Source organism: Macaca nemestrina, chromosome 7 (assembly GCF_043159975.1).
Source record: "Macaca nemestrina isolate mMacNem1 chromosome 7, mMacNem.hap1, whole genome shotgun sequence".
Classification (NCBI taxonomy): domain Eukaryota; kingdom Metazoa; phylum Chordata; class Mammalia; order Primates; family Cercopithecidae; genus Macaca; species Macaca nemestrina.
In genome coordinates this window covers 156728668-156745868 of record NC_092131.1, presented here as the reverse complement: position 1 = coordinate 156745868, position 17201 = coordinate 156728668, and the positions used below count along the sequence as shown (strand labels likewise).

The 17201-nt window shown below is 43.1% G+C and overlaps 1 protein-coding gene across 2 annotated transcripts in view; it reads right to left on the bottom strand.

The window, feature by feature from the left end:
• LOC105491008 (glycine amidinotransferase) overlaps positions 1-17201 on the bottom strand; it is a 40161-nt gene that overhangs the window by 15521 nt on the left and 7439 nt on the right. Inside the window, exons 3-4 of one of the 2 annotated variants that reach the window (XM_011757085.3) lie at positions 3445-3647; positions 396-614 (exon numbers count right to left, since the gene is read on the bottom strand). In XM_011757085.3, the coding sequence (XP_011755387.1) occupies positions 396-614; positions 3445-3462 (237 nt within the window). In that variant the 5' untranslated portion in view covers positions 3463-3647. Of the gene's footprint in view, positions 1-395; positions 615-2454; positions 2615-3444; positions 3648-17201 lie in introns of those variants that run through there. The other variant, XM_011757077.3, reaches the window with a different exon arrangement.

Here is a 17201-nt window from a genome sequence, read left to right as displayed (position 1 = left end):
GTTTACCTTGTTGATCTGGAAGGAGTTCAATACAGAGATACGGACCAGAGAGGAGGTGGGAGGGGCAGCTGTGAGAATGGCTAAGAGAAGGGGGCTGAAAGTAATATTCTATTCAACCTTGGCATTACAGGCTGTGACGGAAGAAGATCTGAGGAAAAGAGAAAGAACTATTATTCCCAGAAAAGCTCTCTTAGATTCCAAGGGGAAGAGTTTCAGGAAAGAAGCAATTATCATTGGTGTAAACAGTGTCAAATACCACAGAGGTGTCAGGTAAGATAACTTAGAGTTAGTCACTGCATTGAGAGGTCTGAGAGTAAACTGAAGGGAAAGCAGTCAGAGGGTAGCAGCAGCAGGTGAGGAGGGAACGCACTTTCAGACATGTGAACAGCATTTACCTTCACCTCGATGGTGAACGGCGGAACACAGGCATTTTCTGCTCTGCCCACTATCACTTCCTCTAAGGGGTCCCATTCGTTGTAAGAAGAGACAGGGCAGTCCTTGGGCAGAGGTTCAGTGGCCTTGTCGTCAGCTGCAAAGGAGTTCCGGGAGGAAGCCGTAGCTGCCTGGGTGCTCTGGAAAGTTCGCTGCACCCATCCCGTCAAGGTTCGTCCAAGCTTCCAAGAACAAAGAAAACATTATTGTATTGCATTGCTCTATCAGTACTTGCAGAGAGAAGGAAGTGGAGATGGGGTAAAAATCCAGCATAACATTGCCACTTAAACCCCTTTAGAAGAGCGTAAACCAACATGTTAACAATGTGTAGGTGGGTAGTGGGATTACAGATAATTTTTTTTTTTGAGACGGAGTCTCGCTCTGTCGCCCAGGCTGGAGTGCAGTGGCGCGATCTCGGCTCACTGCAAGCTCCGCCTCCCGGGTTCACGCCATTCTCCTGCCTCAGCCTCCCGAGTACCTGGGACTACAGGCGCCCACAACCGCGCCCGGCTAATTTTTTGTATTTTTAGTAGAGACGGGGTTTCACCGTGGTCTCGATCTCCTGACCTTGTGATCCGCCCGCCTCGGCCTCCCAAAGTGCTGGGATTACAGGCGTGAGCCACCGCGCCCGGCTACAGATAATTTTTTAACCCTCTTGTTTATCTACAAATTGTCTTATCTATTAATTGCTGTAACTCTTTAAAACTCCTCAGAAGACCGTGTCCCCAGCGACCATACACCCCCATCTTTATCTCAGAATGCAATTCCTGCACTCAAGCTTTAAGCAACTCTTTTGCAGATGGGTCAATCCTCCTCTCAGAAAACCACAGACAGCTGCTCTAAAACTTCCCGCCAGTCCCAGCTGAGGATGGAACCTCCTTTTCCCTCAAGTATCAAAGGTTACCAATATTAGGCTTTTTATTTTATTTTATTTTATTTTATCTTTACAAATGAAAAGGTGGAAACATTTGTAAAGGACCGTATCTTTCAGAATAGCCAGCTTCAAATCAAATTTTTTTCATCTTTGACATACACTTCGCATTCTTTGGCACTTCAATTCTAAGAGTGAGCAGCTGCCATCTGCTCCATTTTACAGATGGCCCACAGTACCCTAGCCAAGATCAGGATTAGCCCAGGCGTAAATTCAAACAACTAAAAAGGAGATCTAAAAACTTCAAAAGCCTTTAAAAAATGCATGGCCTATAAAATCTAGAGCAGGGAGGGTCCCTCAACCCCTGAGTAAACCTCAACCCCCCAAATCTCTATCCTGCTCTGTTAAAAGCCTTAGGAAGTGGGCAGGAGGGGAACTCGGGTGGAGGCAGAAGCAAGACGGAGAGTGGCAGCTGTTCAGGAACCAGTTGCTGGGGGGAAGCCAGAATGTCGGAGCGATTCCAGTCCTAGGAGCAAGGGTCTGCCGCCAGGGCAGCCGAAGGCGGGGAGCGCAGAAACTCTGCTTACAGGCTGCACTCGCCAGACTCCTCTCCAGACGTGGGACCGCATATTATACTTGGAGTGAATCTGGTCGCTCGCTCCCCGTCCCTGATTCCCACTTTGCTTGTCTCTTCTCCCCATCCATCCACCCCACACGCATTTTCCAGAAATCTCCCCCAACTCGATGCCCACTTAGGCTACTGAACCCCAATAACGCCACCCTTTTACTAAGAGGAGCCTCCGTCATCCCAGCCCCTTGCTCCGAGCGGGAAGCTTGGTGCAGCGCACCAAGGTCCGGTAGAGGACCGTGGGCCAGCAGGCCGCAGACGCGGAGACAGCGAGTGGACCCCAAGGGGTGGAGCCGCAACGCAAGTTCCCCCCGACCCGGGGACGCCGCCCAGCTCCTGGAGCCTGCAAAGGCTCTTGAAGCTGAGCTTCCCAGGGATACCAGAAGGGACACTCTCGTGCAATTCTGGCTGGGGAAAGCGAGGGAAGGCGGCGGCTCTGTGGAGGGAGCGAGCGGGTGCTCCACGCCACCCTCAAGACCGAGTGAGTCACGCGGCCGCCAGACGAGGCCGGTGGCGCACGCACCCGAGACCCGATGTAGTGCACCGCCTCGGCGCCGCGGCTCCCGCCGCGCAGACACCGCACCCGCAGCATCGCCCCGACCCGGCTGGTCCACGCACGGAATGTTCCTGGCCTGGGCCGCGTCGGTCCAAGCCTCCCCGAGAGCGCGCCCGGAGCGTGATGGGCGGGTGCGCTGGGCCCGCGGCCTTTTGTAGCCGCGCTCCGCCCCGGCCGCCCCCCGCGGCCCCATTGGCTGCCGGGAACAGGTGGTGGGGCCAGCAGAGCGCCCCGAATTAGTAACTGTTGGGAGGCGCCGTGGCCGCTAGCTATAGCCTCCGACGCTTGCCCTTTTTTAGCCAGCGGGGCCACTGACGGCTTCTGTTGCACGCCCGGACCTGGACCCCGACCCGAGCGCCGCAAGAAGGCCCGCTGGAGTCTCGCGCACCTGGGCAGGACGCGACTTCCGACGACGTGACAATGGTCTATGCATATATTAAGTGAATATTTGAGAATTTAAATATGCAAAGCGTGAGTATAGTGTTACATACGAGCACGGACCCAGTCACCTCATTTTTCGGTAAACGAAACCACCTAAAAATTAGGTGGTTTCTTAGTGCAACATCGGGTGTGAGACTGCAGAAAACTAAGTCTGGAAGTTGGGCCATTTGCTCCCCGGGGAGGTAGTGCTTTCCTTCCACTACCCCGTCGGGTGTTATTTGGAACACCTGGCATTTCACATGGTTTTTGGCCATATGCCCCTGGCTTGAGAAACTCCGATATGAAAATCGACAAGTGTGGGTCACAAATAAGGGAGGACGGCAGTTTCGTTCCTTCCATTTCATGTTTTAAATTTTTTGTTTTAACTTGATTAGGATTGTTTTTTAGAAAAGTATTTTCCCTCACTGTGCAGTCTTAATTGCTGTGGATTTGTGCAAAGCTAGAGAACTCAGGTTAACATTTATCTCCTAGTAGGAAAGGAGGCAAGAGATTTGAGTATTTCATTTTTGTACTTACAGAGTTGTAACTATTCATTTTTGATGAGCTATCTTTTTAATTTTGGTATCTCAAGCTTGTTTTCCAGAGTTCATGGATGGAAAGCAACAGACAAGCAGATGGCATGGTAGAAAGAGCCTCCGAGAGGGAATCAGGATAACTGAGTTCCAGTCTTGACTCAGTTATAGACTACTGTGTGTCTTCTTGAATTGCAGTCTTCTTATCTGCAAAGTGAGAATAGAATTTACTGTCCCTAGCACATGGGGGGTTGCTGAGGGGCCAAAATGAGAAACTATACGTGCAGAACTTGATGCGTGGCATTAGAGCCGTATGAGGCCGGGTGCAGTGGCTCACGCTTGTAATCCCAGCAATTTGGAAGGCCAAGGCGGGCGGAACGCCTGAGGTCAGGAGTTTGAGACTATCCTGGCCAACATGATGAAACCCTGTCTCTGCTAAAAATACAAAAAAAAAAAAAAAAAAAAAAAAAATTAGCTGGGCGTGGTGGCGGGCACCTGTAGTCCCAGCTACTTGGGAGGCTGAGTCAGGAGAATGGCGTGAACCTGGGAGGCGGAGCTTGCAGGGAGCCGAGATCGCCCCACTGCACTCCAACCACCTGGGCGACAGAGCTAGACTCCGTCTCAAAAAAAAAAAAAAAAATTAGCCGAGCATGGTGGTGGGTGCCTGTAATTCCAGCTACTGAGCTGAGATGGAGCCACTACACTCCAGCCTGGGTGACAGAGCAAGACTCCATCTGGGTGGGGGGAAGCTATATGAGGTAATGTGTTACTACTCTAGCAATAAGGAGGCCCCCAAATGCCATAATATGGTGAAAGGAGTAAGTCTAAGTTCATAACTTAATTCTGCCACTAATTTGCTGTGTGACCTGGAACCAGATCCCTTTATCTTTCCAATCAAGGCTTCATACTTCTAGTGAGGTTTTAAGAAATCTCTAACATTTCTCAAAATTTTAAAAGTACTTTCTCCCAACAATAAAATGCAGCCACCTCTGAGGTCTGATTCTCTTAGTGTACTGAGGGCAGCCAGATATGTGCTTCCCCTCAAAAGAACTGAAGAGTACAGTAAGTACACATAACAAGGCCTTGAGATTACCATTTCTGCTTGAGATTGGAGGACATCCTCTTGCCACCCATTAAAAGCACTATTTTAATTTTGCAGATGTAAGAATTGGGGGTGCCTGGTAATAATGAAGTTACGATGTTGTTAAGTTTTCATAATGAAAAACTCATAGCCAAAGAGTACACCCTTATTTCCTGGGATCCAGCAGAAAGTGTGTGGATAGCGCCACCCAAACCAGTCCTGCTGTTATAAAAGCAAATCAAAGCACTCACTCCTCCTTTTTGCCATGCCTCTCATTTATTTTCATTCTTTGTCCTTTCTCCCCTTTTATACCACACTTTTTTTCATTTACTACAATTATATTTTTTCATTCTCTTTTATGTTCTGTTTTTGAAAAAAATTCTGTAACAACTTCTAGAATGACCTTATCAATTTAAAGTACAAGCTTTCCATACTAGTTTGTCTAATACTGGGCCAACTCTGCAAAGTATCTATATAGTGATAGTTGGCAACTCTGTGGTCTTTAGTTGCTGTCTTATTCAGAAGAAATGGAATAGACTGTGAAGTCCTGTCTTGCCTTCTCCTATTGGCAGTAGATACCATCAATAACTTTGATTGAACCAATAATTTTAGGATCTTGCTAGTCTCATACCTAGTCATTATGCATATTCAAGTCTAATAGTAGTGCATCTTTGTAGCTTAACTTAAAGGCATAATGTAGGATAGTGTGTGTATAAAGGGGTCTAAAAGGACAAGGAATAGAAAACACACCAGAAGCATGGCAAAAATTCAGCTTTTCAATTCTCCCTCATCACTGTTGCTTTGGGGATATGCCCAACTCTCCCTAGTTCCAACCAAAAAAGCACAGAGTTTTTGAAATGTGTCTTGAGATTAAAATAAAACAAAAAAAGCCAGTAAAGTCATTGGATTAACAAAATAACAAAAGAGCCCATTATAAGAATTCACCATTTCTTTATCATGGTTGACTTCAGAATCTGTACATAGGGTGTAAACAAGTACAGAGGAAGGTGCTCCTAGAACTTAAGAATACAGATACTCTGTGAAATTGGTAAGCACACACATATACACACAGATACACTGGATGAGATTAGCTATCTACAGAAGTCACCTATTCTAAAAGACATTTGTACCTATAGTTTAGGGGAAGGATATCTCTCAAAGTAAGTTAGAAACAATAATGTATTACTCAAGTTCAAACAAGGTGACTAAAGTATATATTCTCATGACGGAATGTAAATAAAGCTGTAATTTTTTTAGAAAATATTATTTGGGCTACATCAATAAAATATATTTGGAAGGATACACAGATACTGATAACCTAAGTTGTCCCTGGGGAGGGGACCTGAATGGCTGGGAAACAGGAATGAGAGAGATTTTCCACTGTAAGCCTTATTGTACCTTTGAATTTTGAACATGTGAGTAAATTACCTAATAAACAAAAAACATATTTAAAAGACTGCATCTGCAGAGGTGTGATTATCAACATAGACTTTTAAAAAAGGAAGCCTGAGTGGCCAACCTATCAGAGTCTGTTCATCTAGCTCTACCTAAGGATGGAATCAGAATATTCTGGCCTCTGGAAAGGTTAAACCTATTGAGGACAAGAATAATTCTGTGGGTTTTATGAAATCTCCCTCAAAACTATTCACCTGCTCTAACTTGTGAGCTCACTAAGCTCATCCCTGGGAACCTTGGCATGGGGGAGTTACCCTGCAGGCTGAGCACAAGTAAGTGATCTGATAGCTGGAAAGATGAAGATCTCATTGTAAAATATTAAATCAGTATTCTGCCGGGCGCAGTGGTTCATGCCTGTAATCTCAGCACTCTGGGCAGCTGAGATGGGTGGATCACCTGAGGTCAGAAGTTTGAGACCAGCCTGGCAAACATGGCGAAACCCCGTCTCTACTAAAAATACAAAACTTAGCCAGGTGTGTTGTTGCACACCTGTAATCCCAGTTACTTGGGAAGCTGAGGCAGGAGAATTGCTTGAACCCCTCTGAGACCAGCCTGGCAAATATGGCAAAACCCTGTCTCTACTAAAAATACAAAAATTAGCCAGGTGTGTTGGTGCACACCTGTAATCCCAGCTACGCGGGAGGTTGAGGCAGGAGAATTGCTTGAATCCAGGAGGTGGAGGTTGCAGTGAGCCGAGATCATACCACTGCACTCCAGCCTAGGCAACAGGAGAGAAACTCTGTCTCAAAAATATTAGTAGTAATAATAATAATAATAATAATAATAAATATTCTAGCTTATCCCTCAGAGTCTAGTAAGTTCTAGCTCAGTTCTTGCTTCCTAATTATGTTTCCCTTCTTAATGTTCTCTTTTTTCCGCCTACCTAGTCGATTCTGGGTAAACTGATGGAATTTACTTTCTAAATCTGAAATCCTGTGGGACTGGCCTGATCCCACAATAGCCTGTGTTCCACTAGCCCACAGTACCTATCACACTGCCCTAGAATTGCCTGCTTATATGTCTGTCTCTCACTGGGCTGCTGGCTCCTTAAGGACAGGGAGTCTGTTTTATCCACCAGTATATCCCTAGCACAGTGCCTGACACAGCCAGAGTCCTTAATCAATTGTTCACTGCCACTCTGATGGCCCAGCTAGAATAACCTGAGCTCCCTCTTTGGTACTTTGCAGTCTTTGATTTCAAATGAGTTACAAAATGTTGTGAAGACAGCCTCTGCACTGTCCCGTACAAATCATTTTAGGATTTTTACTAGTTTTGAAAAGCTGTGTTATTACTGCTCAGCATCTCCCAATGAGGTAGATTCTTTCATTGGAAGACAACTGCAAAACAGTACCTGCAGCTAAATTAAACGCCAGCTTTCTCCAAGTATTTAAAATAATCTCAGCTTAGGTTAGTACTGAAACTGATAGAGCTTTAAGAAAACTGAGGAAGAAACATCTGAAGTCTGCTCCAAGGAATCTTCTTTCTTTTACTTCAGTCTTCAAATACCCTTCTGGAATTTAAAAACAGTAAACACCATTCTCTTTCTTAAGGTTCTGACTAAACTTACAAGCAAAGGCCAACCCATTTGCCAAATTGCTTCATTTTTTTTTTATTTTTTATTTATTTAATGTAGCCTCACTCTGTTGCCCAGGCTGGAGTGCAGTGGCATGACCTCAGCTCACTGCAAGCTTCGCCTCCCGGGTTAAAGCAATTTCTGGCTAATTTTTGTATTTTTAGTAGAGATGGGGTTTCACCATATTGGCCAGGCTGGTCTCAAACTCCTGACCTCATGATCTGCCCGCCTCAGCCTCCCAAAGTGCTGGGATTACAGGTGTGAGCCACCATGCCTGGCCGGCTTCAATTAATTTTAAAATCATTTCTACTCTAATAATAATAACTACTATTTACTGAGCACTTACTATGTGCCAGATAAGAGCTTCACATGTTATTTCATTTAGTCATCTATGAGGTATTCTTACAATATTCTTGTTTCAAAGGTGAAGAAACAGAGCCCTACAGGATTAAACAAATTGCCCTAAGTGAAACAGTGGCCAAGTGGCTAATAGAGCCAAAATTCAAATCCAGGCCTCTAAGACTCAAAAGCCTGAGCCTTTAACTTCTAGGACACTTGATTTTCTCAGAGATTCTCAGGGGAATAGCTACTGCATGATGCAGGGTGCATAAATGTAGTCTAGCTACTTCCAGTGTTCAACACTGTCCTGTAAGCTGCATATTGTGTCGCATGCTGCCATCTTGACATTTCAGGATATCTCTGAGTGTTTTTTCTGGGAGTTATGTATTGGATAACTGTCCTTCTTAGGATAATGCTATACCCATAAAGACTGCATGGTAATGAGTCTTTGACATGGTAATGAGTCTCTGAACTTATGTGGGTCAGCTAGAGCTGAATGCTAAAGAGACAGAAAGTCCAGAACTAGTATAAGTCCTCTAAGCAAGCTCAGGTACAGCTTAGATCTCTATTGGGAACTCTACAGAGGCAAGAGAAGGTATTTCAGCATAGGCGTAGCTGTTGCTCCCTGCACTGTAGTCAAAGAAGGGAGAGCAGGAAGGGGAAAGTGCCTTAGAAGGGTCTGTCCCATTGGGATGGTTCTGGAAATACAATGTATGTTCATCCTGACTTAATTACAACCCTCAGACTTTTAGTGGTAGCTAAAATAGCTCCACTCACCCTGCTGAAAAAGTTGTGCCTTACATTTCTCCCTAAACTGACACTTCCCCACCCCTCCTTTGTTTTTTGAGACAGAGTCTCACTGTCACCCTGGTTGAGTGCAGTGGTGCGATCATAGCTCACTGCAGCCTTGACCTGCCAGGCTCAAGCAATCCTCCCACCTCAGCCTCCCAAGTACCAGGGACTACAGATGTGCATCACTGCCTGGCTAATGTTTAAATTTTTTTGCAGAGATGGGGTCGTACTATGTAGACTAGGCTGGTCTCAAACTCCTGGGTTCACATGATCCTCCTGCCTCAGCCTCCCAAAGCAATGAGATTACAGGTGTGAGCCAACCTTTCCCTTTCTTAACCCAACAGCCTCTAGCACTGGTTGTGCTGGTCAGACAGTGCATATCTAGACAGTGCCCAAAAGTGAGGAAGTCATTTTGGCTAATTCCAGAAATGATGCAGAAGTTAGTGAATCTCTATCATTATGTTCCATGGTATCGGTGCCACGAAGATACCACTGTCCATAAACAATCCCTGGTATTGCAGGAAATACTTTTGGGGGCACCTTAGTGGTAAGAAGGCAGCTGTCACTGGAACCTTCTCCCTCATCTCATTCTTGTAGCCTAAATTCCTTTCCCAGTACTTTTTCAAACATCTTCTCCAAGCTGATTCTCTATTTACACTTTTTGTCTAAAGCCTCAAAAAAATGCTTTAATTGACCAACAATTAAAGAATGGTTAAGGAAATTATTACACATTCAGCATTTGGCAAAATGCTTGGCTCTTAAATGAATAAATACATTTTTCTTAATATTTCTTAAGTGAATGAATAAATTTAGGATTTATAATAAATAAATTTCATTGTAAGATGAACATGCACTACTAAAAATAATGTTTAAAGAGAGTTTTTCTTTTAATAAGCTAGGATGTGGAGGATGTGTAATTTTAAAATATGTCAGGTTGACGTATTTGAGTTGAAAATATTAGAGAAAATTTAGTCTTAGAAAAAGCAAGTTGATCTGTCTCTCTGTATATAGTAAGCAATAAAGATTTCTCTGGGAGGGGTACCCTCTCCATACTAGGGCGAGAAAACAGCTCTTATCACCAGAGACTTGGAATTGCAGTTGACAATGGACCTAAATAAACATACCTAATGAAGTAACTCCTATCTTTCACCAGTTTTATACCCCACCATGTATCTCCTAGTGACTCCTCTAGAAAACTGACTGTCCCTAGCCAGATTTTCTTTGTCCTATCATTTCTACTCATATTTATTGTTCCTTGTCTAAAAAAGTATAAAAGCATCTTGCTTTGACTACTTCTTCACACTTCACTCTCCTGTGGAGATCCTTTTGTACATGTAAAACTAATAAAATTTGTATGCTTTTGTCTTGGTAATCTGCCTGGTCTCAATTTGGCCTCTACATCCAGCTAAAAAGCCCACTAAGAGCTAAAAGTGGGGTTGGAGGTGGTCTCTGGATTCCTCACAATATTAACTGAAGAATAACCAAATATGAAATTGTACATACAGTATTCTCTCAACCATGTTGAATATATGTATGCACATAAAATTCTGGAAAGAAATTTACCAAAATTTAAATAGTGACAATCTTTGCATGGAGATGTAATGGGTAACTTTTATATTCTTCTTTCTGCTTTTCTGCAATTTGTATACCTTTCTCTACGAGATATTACTACATTTATAATCAGAAAAAAACCCTAATGGCTATTTTTTTTTTTAGAAGCAAAGGGCCCTGTGTCGGCTTAGAAACAATTCTTGTTGTCACAAGATATTTTCCCTTGCAGCTCTGCCCTAAGAAAACTGTAGATACGGCTCTGGGAGAAAACCTCCCACAGCCACCTGGCTCCTCTCATGTCCATACACGCTGTGATCTGGCAGGACAGGGAGATTAGCGTGGGAAGACACTTCTGCCTATCTCACTGTTGTGCACTTTGCCCGGTTCTCAGTCTGTGCTTGCTATTTCACTCTTGTCTGTCTTGCTTGTTGCTGGTAGGGAGTTTTCCAGAATTATCATTCCCAGCAAAAGGCACTTCTCTAGCTGGGCCCTGGGAATTGGAGAAGGAACATTCGCCAGTTTTCTGCACCCCTCTCGAATATTCTTACTTGTCTTGGGCAGCATCCCAGGAGGAAGCACTCATCTCCTCCGCCCATGGTCATTTAAGTGACAAAATGTCCTCCATAGTCATGTTGTCCCTGCTAAAGAAAGGTCTGTTCAAATAGAACTATTCAGAATTTGCAGCTTAGAATCAAAGTAGGGTCGAATATTGAACTTTTGCTTAGGAACTCTAAATTACTGTTTACCATGGTATTCAGAATGTAAAAGCAAAACTAAATACCAAGACCATATAAGACTACATATTGCAAAAGCTAAACTAGAAACATTCAGCTATAAGATGGAATGACCTGTGAGGCGTGAGTTTTTTATGAAGGCTTGATTTAGTAATAACAGACTATGACAGCCAACACACTGCCTTTTCTGAAAAGTTATGTTGTTAATGTGACAGCAATTAAATCATCTCAGGGGACAGATTTCAGACATTCCCAAGAGAATGCATCTACAACTTGAGACACTTGTACTTTTCTGGCACAACACTGTAGCAACCAAATTTCTAACTCTGCAGCCAGTTTATCACTGGGAAAATCCAGTAATTCCCAGATATTTACAAACAGCCAATGAAGATAAATGTTTACTAGCATAGGACTAATTCCTCACTGACTCTGGTTAGATCAAACAGTACTACCATTTCATGGTATTCCTAGTTTTTATGTCCAAAATAACATCTCCAGGAAGAGTGAAGCAACTTCTTCCTGTATACCACAGCACACCTTGTTAATACTTCTTTTAGAGCACCTATACAGGCTGTAACAGCTTGTTTATATATCTCTCTCTTTCACCAGACCTCTGGAGAGCAAGGGCTACAGGTCCTGTACCTAGCACAGTGATTGTCACTTAATAAATGTTTGTGGAATCAATTGCCTAGTCAAAGTTTTATTTTTTCCCTTGGAATTTGTACCTCACTTTAAAACAATATTTACATTGTTTGAGAGAGACATATTTACAGAATTTTAAAACTAAGAGGGACTTTATTTTGTAGTTGGGATAACCATGGTCCAAGAAGGCTAAATGATTCATCAAAATTCACCAAACTCTGCTGAGATAAATTCTCAGTGCAATTTTTTCAAGAGTTAAATGAACTTTTAGAAAACAGAGTCTGATTTTACACTCTGGGAATTCAAATCTGAAAACCTTAAACTTCTGAGTCTAGCAAAATGGTGCTATAGGCCTCAAGAAGGGCTTTAAGTGTGAATATGATATTAATTTTTTAAAATTAAAGACAGAATCTTGCTGTGTTGCTCAGGCTGCTCTTGAACTCCTGGGCTCCAGTGCTCCTCCTGCCTCAGTCGGCCCCCCAAAGTGCTGAGATTACAGGCATGAGGCACTATGCCAGACTGATTAAGTGTGCATACTGTAAGTAGGTGTTTTGCACAAGTTGGCCTTCTAAACTTGTGGAAGTCTATCTGTACTTTAATATGTTAAAATAATTTTCATGAGTTTGTGGGAAATTTTGTTTTCTATCTGTTTTTGGATTTACAGAAAAGTTACAAAGATAGTACAGAGTTCCTGTACACGCATCGCCCTGTTTCGGTTTACCCTGTTATTGTCTTCCACAGCTATGATACATTTGCCAAAACTAAGCTACCAACACTATAAATCATTATTAACTAAACTCCAGACTTTACTTGGATCTTCCCAGTTTTTCCACTAACATTCTTTTTCTGTTCCAATATCCACTCCAGGATACCACACTGTATTTAGTGGTAATGTCTTCTGTGATTACCTCTGCTCTGTGACAGTATCTTAGTCTTTCTTTGGTTTTTCAGGACCTTGACAGTTTTGAGGAATACTAATCAGGTATTTTGTAGTCTATCCTTTGAACTGGGTTTATGTTTTTCTCATGATCGGACTAGCATTATGGAGTTTTGGAAAGAATACTGCAGAGATGAAGTGCCCTGTTCATCACATCATGTGAGGTAGTATGTAATATTCTCATATCACTGATGGTATTAACCCTGTCATTTGCTTAAGGTGGTGTCTGCCAGGTTTTTCCTCTGTAAAGTTGGTGTTTTTTTCCTTTTCATACTTTGTTCTTTGGAATTGAGTCACTAAGACCAACAGCCCTGGAAAGGAAGAGGCGTTTATATACATATATTGCTTGGAATTCTTCTGCAAGGAAGATTTATCTCTTTTCCTCTCCTTATGGAAAATTTAGTTTGATAAGTAATAATTTTCTTAGTTGGGGAAGTTAAAGTTATAATTGTGTAAGACAGTAATGCTTGGCAGATATAAAATAGTTGGAATATGAGTTTAAAAGATAAAACTCTCCTTAGGGGATATCATCATGGCCAAGACATTTCATATCAATAAACTTTCCAGATAACTGAAGCTTTTTACTTTAACACTAAAAGTTTTTAAATATATAAACTTCTCGGGGCTGGGTGCGGTGGCTCACACCTGTAATCCCAGCTCTCTGGGAGGCCGAGACGGGCAGATCATGAGCTCAGGAGATCAAGACCATCCTGGCTAATACAGTGAAAACCCATCTCTACTAAAAATACAAAAAATCAGCCAGTTGTGGTGGTGGGTGCCTGTAGTCCCAGTTACTTGGGAGGCTGAGGCAGGAGAACGGCGTGAACCTGGGAGGTGTAGCTTGCAGTGAGCGGAGATCGCACCACTGCACTCCAGCCTAGGTGACAGAGCGAGACTGTCTCAAAAAAAAAAAAAAATATATATATATGTATATATATTTTTTGGTAGTATATATACTTCTCCCATTTGTATGGCTGCCTTTCTAACATGAATTAAATACTTTTTATCTTCTTGAACAGAATAACCTGAACACAATTTAACCTTTTTGCAAACATTGGTCTTTATACTGAAATTCACAGCAGTGATAACAGTTGAACCTGATGACCTCTAAGGTTTCTTCCAATCCAAATTTCTATGGTTTGATAACTATCCAACAAAATTAATGAAGCTATGCCCCAAATAATCAAAGACTTCTTGTTTGTGTGGGTTTATTTGTTTTGTTTTGTTTTGTTTTGTTTTTTAGACAAGGTCTGGCGCTGTTGCCCAGGCTGGAGTGTAGTGGCACAATCTTGGTTCACTGCAAGCTCTACCTCCCAGGCTAAAGTGATCCTCCCACCTCAGCCACCTGCATAGCTGGGACAACAGGTGCATGCCATCATGCCCAGGTAATTTGTGTATTTTTTGTAGAGATGGGTTTTCGCCATGTTGCTCAGACTGACTTCTTAACTTAAGGTTTTTATCTTAGGATAGGGGTACAGAAAGTCTCAGCCTCACTTCCGGACTAGAAAGAAGCAATAGGTATTCTTATGAAGGCATCCAGGGATGCATATAGGAATCACTTGGGGAGCTTGTTAAAAGGCAAATTCTGATTCAGGCCTAAGATTCTGCATTTCTTTTTTTCTTTTTTCTTTTCTTTTTTTTTTTTTTTTTTTTGAGATGGAGTATTGCCCTGTCGCCCAGGCTGTAGTGCAGTGGCGCAATCTCAGGTCGCTGCAAGCTCCACCTCCCAGGTTCATGCCATTCTCCTGCCTCAGCCTCCCAAGTAGCTGGGACTACAGGTGCCCGCCACCAAGCCTGGCTAATTTTTGTTTTTTTTTTTGAGAGAAAGTCTCGCACTGTTGCCCAGGATGGAGTACAGTGGCGCGATCTCAGCTCAGTGCAACCTCCACCTCCTGGGTTCAGGCAATTCTTGTGCCCCAGCATCCCGAGTAGCTGGGACTACAGGTGCACGCCCATCTAATTTTTGTATTTTTAGTGGAGACTGGGTTTTGCCATGTTGGCCAGGCTGGTCTCAAACTCCTGGGCTCAAGCGATCCGCCTGCACAGCCTCCCAAAGTGCTGGGATGACAGGCGTGAGCCCCCATGCCCGGCCCAGACTCTGCATTTCTCACAACCTCCCACATGATACCCATGCTGCCAGTCCACAGGTCACACGCTGAGCAAGGACTCAGGGAATCCCACACACCAAATGTTGGGGTCTGGCTGTTGACAGGGCCAGTGAGTTCCTAAGGCAGTTGGAGCTTTTCTGTCATGCTGCAAAATATTTTAGACATGGATTGTTTGTTAAGTATGGTCGAATGTTACAAAAAGCAGCAGCTAGGTGACAAAAATTAAAAACATATTCCTCTAATAGAAACCAAAGAAAGGAATGAAAATTCTTTTCCTTAAGAGAATAACCTGGCCGGGCGCGGTGGCTCACGCCTGTAATCCCAGCACTTTGGGAGGCCGAGGCGGGCGGATCACAAGGTCAGGAGATCGAGACCACGGTGAAACCCCGTCTCTACTAAAAATACAAAAAATTAGCCAGGCGTGGTGGCGGGCGCCTGTAGTCCCAGCTACTCAGGAGGCTGAGGCAGGAGAATGGCGTAAACCCAGGAGGCGGAGCTTGCAGTGAGCCGAGATCGCGCCACTGCACTCCAGCCTGGGCGACAGAGCGAGACTCCGTCTCAAAAAAAAAAAAGAGAATAACCTTTGATGCTATGGTTCCTTTGATTCGGTGAAAGGAGGTATCCAGATCACATCAAAATGACAATAAGCTAGTATTATCATCAGTTGTGTGGAGAGAAGGGCCACTTCTAGAACGTGAGGCTTCTTACCCTAAAATTGCACTTGAGGATTTTAGGAGGGCATCAATGCACATTTTATAACATTGTTTCTGCCACTATTTTCTCACAAGCAGAAGTCTGTCCTTTAGGATTTAAGCCACAGCAGCCAAACCCTTAGCTCTTTCAAATTAAGCTGCTATGATACATAGAATCTAGTTATTTAAATATAAAATGAAGTATATGATTCCTGAGTGAAATATAGGGCCTTTATTGGGGCAACTAATAAAGGGTTTTCAACTTTGAGAAGTCTTTCACATCACTGTATGGATGTCCACACAGCCTGTCTGAGACAGTTCCAGTCAGAAGTGCAGTGCTCAGGGCAGTGCACCATGCATGCAGATGTGGAGGTCGGAATTGACCTGCAGATCACTGCTTGATCATTAACTACTTGGATAACCTTGAGCAAGTCACTTAATCTCTCCATGCCCACTTATACAACCTAGTTAATCTCAACGTTTTGTTCAAGTCCTAGTTTCACACCATTCTATTCTAATACCTTAGAAAGGTATTTTGTATACGTTTCAAAACAACGCTAGGCTGGGCACGGTGGCTCACGCCTGTAATCCCAGCACTTTGGGAGGCCGAGGCGGGTGGATCATCTGAGGTCAGAAGTTTGAGACCAGCCTGGCCAACATGGTGAAACCCCATCTCTACTAAAAATACACACACACACACAAAAGCAGGGCGTGGTGGCATGCGCCTGTAATCCCAGTTACTCTAGAGGCTGAGGCAGGAGAATTACTTGAACCTGGGAGGCGGAGGTTGCATTGAGTCGAGATCATGCCATTGCACTCCAACCTCGGTGACAGAGCGAGACTCTGTCTCAAAAAACAACAAAAACAATGCTCATCTCTTCTTATAATGCCATGAAGAGAGCTGATTCTGCCAACTTCGTGCCTAACCGTTGAGCAAGTAGCAGCTTGAATGTTATCTTAAACCAAGTAATCAGCAGAAGAAAAATATCTGAGATGTTGACCTCATTTCTTGAATAGATTTGTGTTTATAAGCTAGCCAGTGGTTTAGTTAACACTGTGCAGAATTGTTGCCCCAGACAATCACTAAAGATCAAAGTTTGTAGCATGAATTATACCACTTGGTAAGATTCTGCATTTCTCATAACTGAGTAACAAATTCATATTAGAGTTGGTGTTAGTAAAAAATGATTGTGGCTTCATTGATTGAACTGTAGAAGGTAAAGAGAAAAACTGCCAATTGCTGCCTAAAAAATTTTCAAGTTCTTCTGCTAAAGAAAAAAAAAACATGACAAATAAAAGGATAGAAAAGATTTTAGGTTGGCAAATGTGTACCTCAGACAGTGGCAGGCCCTATGGCAGACTAAAACACAGTACAGCATCATAATAAAGAGTGTGGGCTCTGGAACCAAACTACCCAGCTTTAAAGCCTGACCCTACAATTTAAGCTGTATGACCTTGTGTAAGTAACTTAACCCTTCTGTACCTCAGCTTTCTCAAATATAATAAGGATAATAACAGTATGTAACTCAAAGAGTTGTTATAATGATTAAATGAATTAATACATGTAAAGCACTTAACCACTTACATGTTAGCTACTGTTATTATTAGGAACTAAAATGTGCAGAAGGGGAAGTAGTCAGGACAGGAAGGCAAACTTAGTGACAGTAAGGAAGAAAAAGATGCTGAGAGCAAGCTTAGAAATGAGGAAGAAAGTACTTTCCATATCTGGTTCCCACAGTGAGCATTCTCTTCATGACTACAACACTCTTGTAGAAAACCTTCTGCGTGTGTGTGTGTGTGTGTGTGTGTGTAGTGTTTCAAAATGATTTCATACATATCATCTCATTTGATTACCAG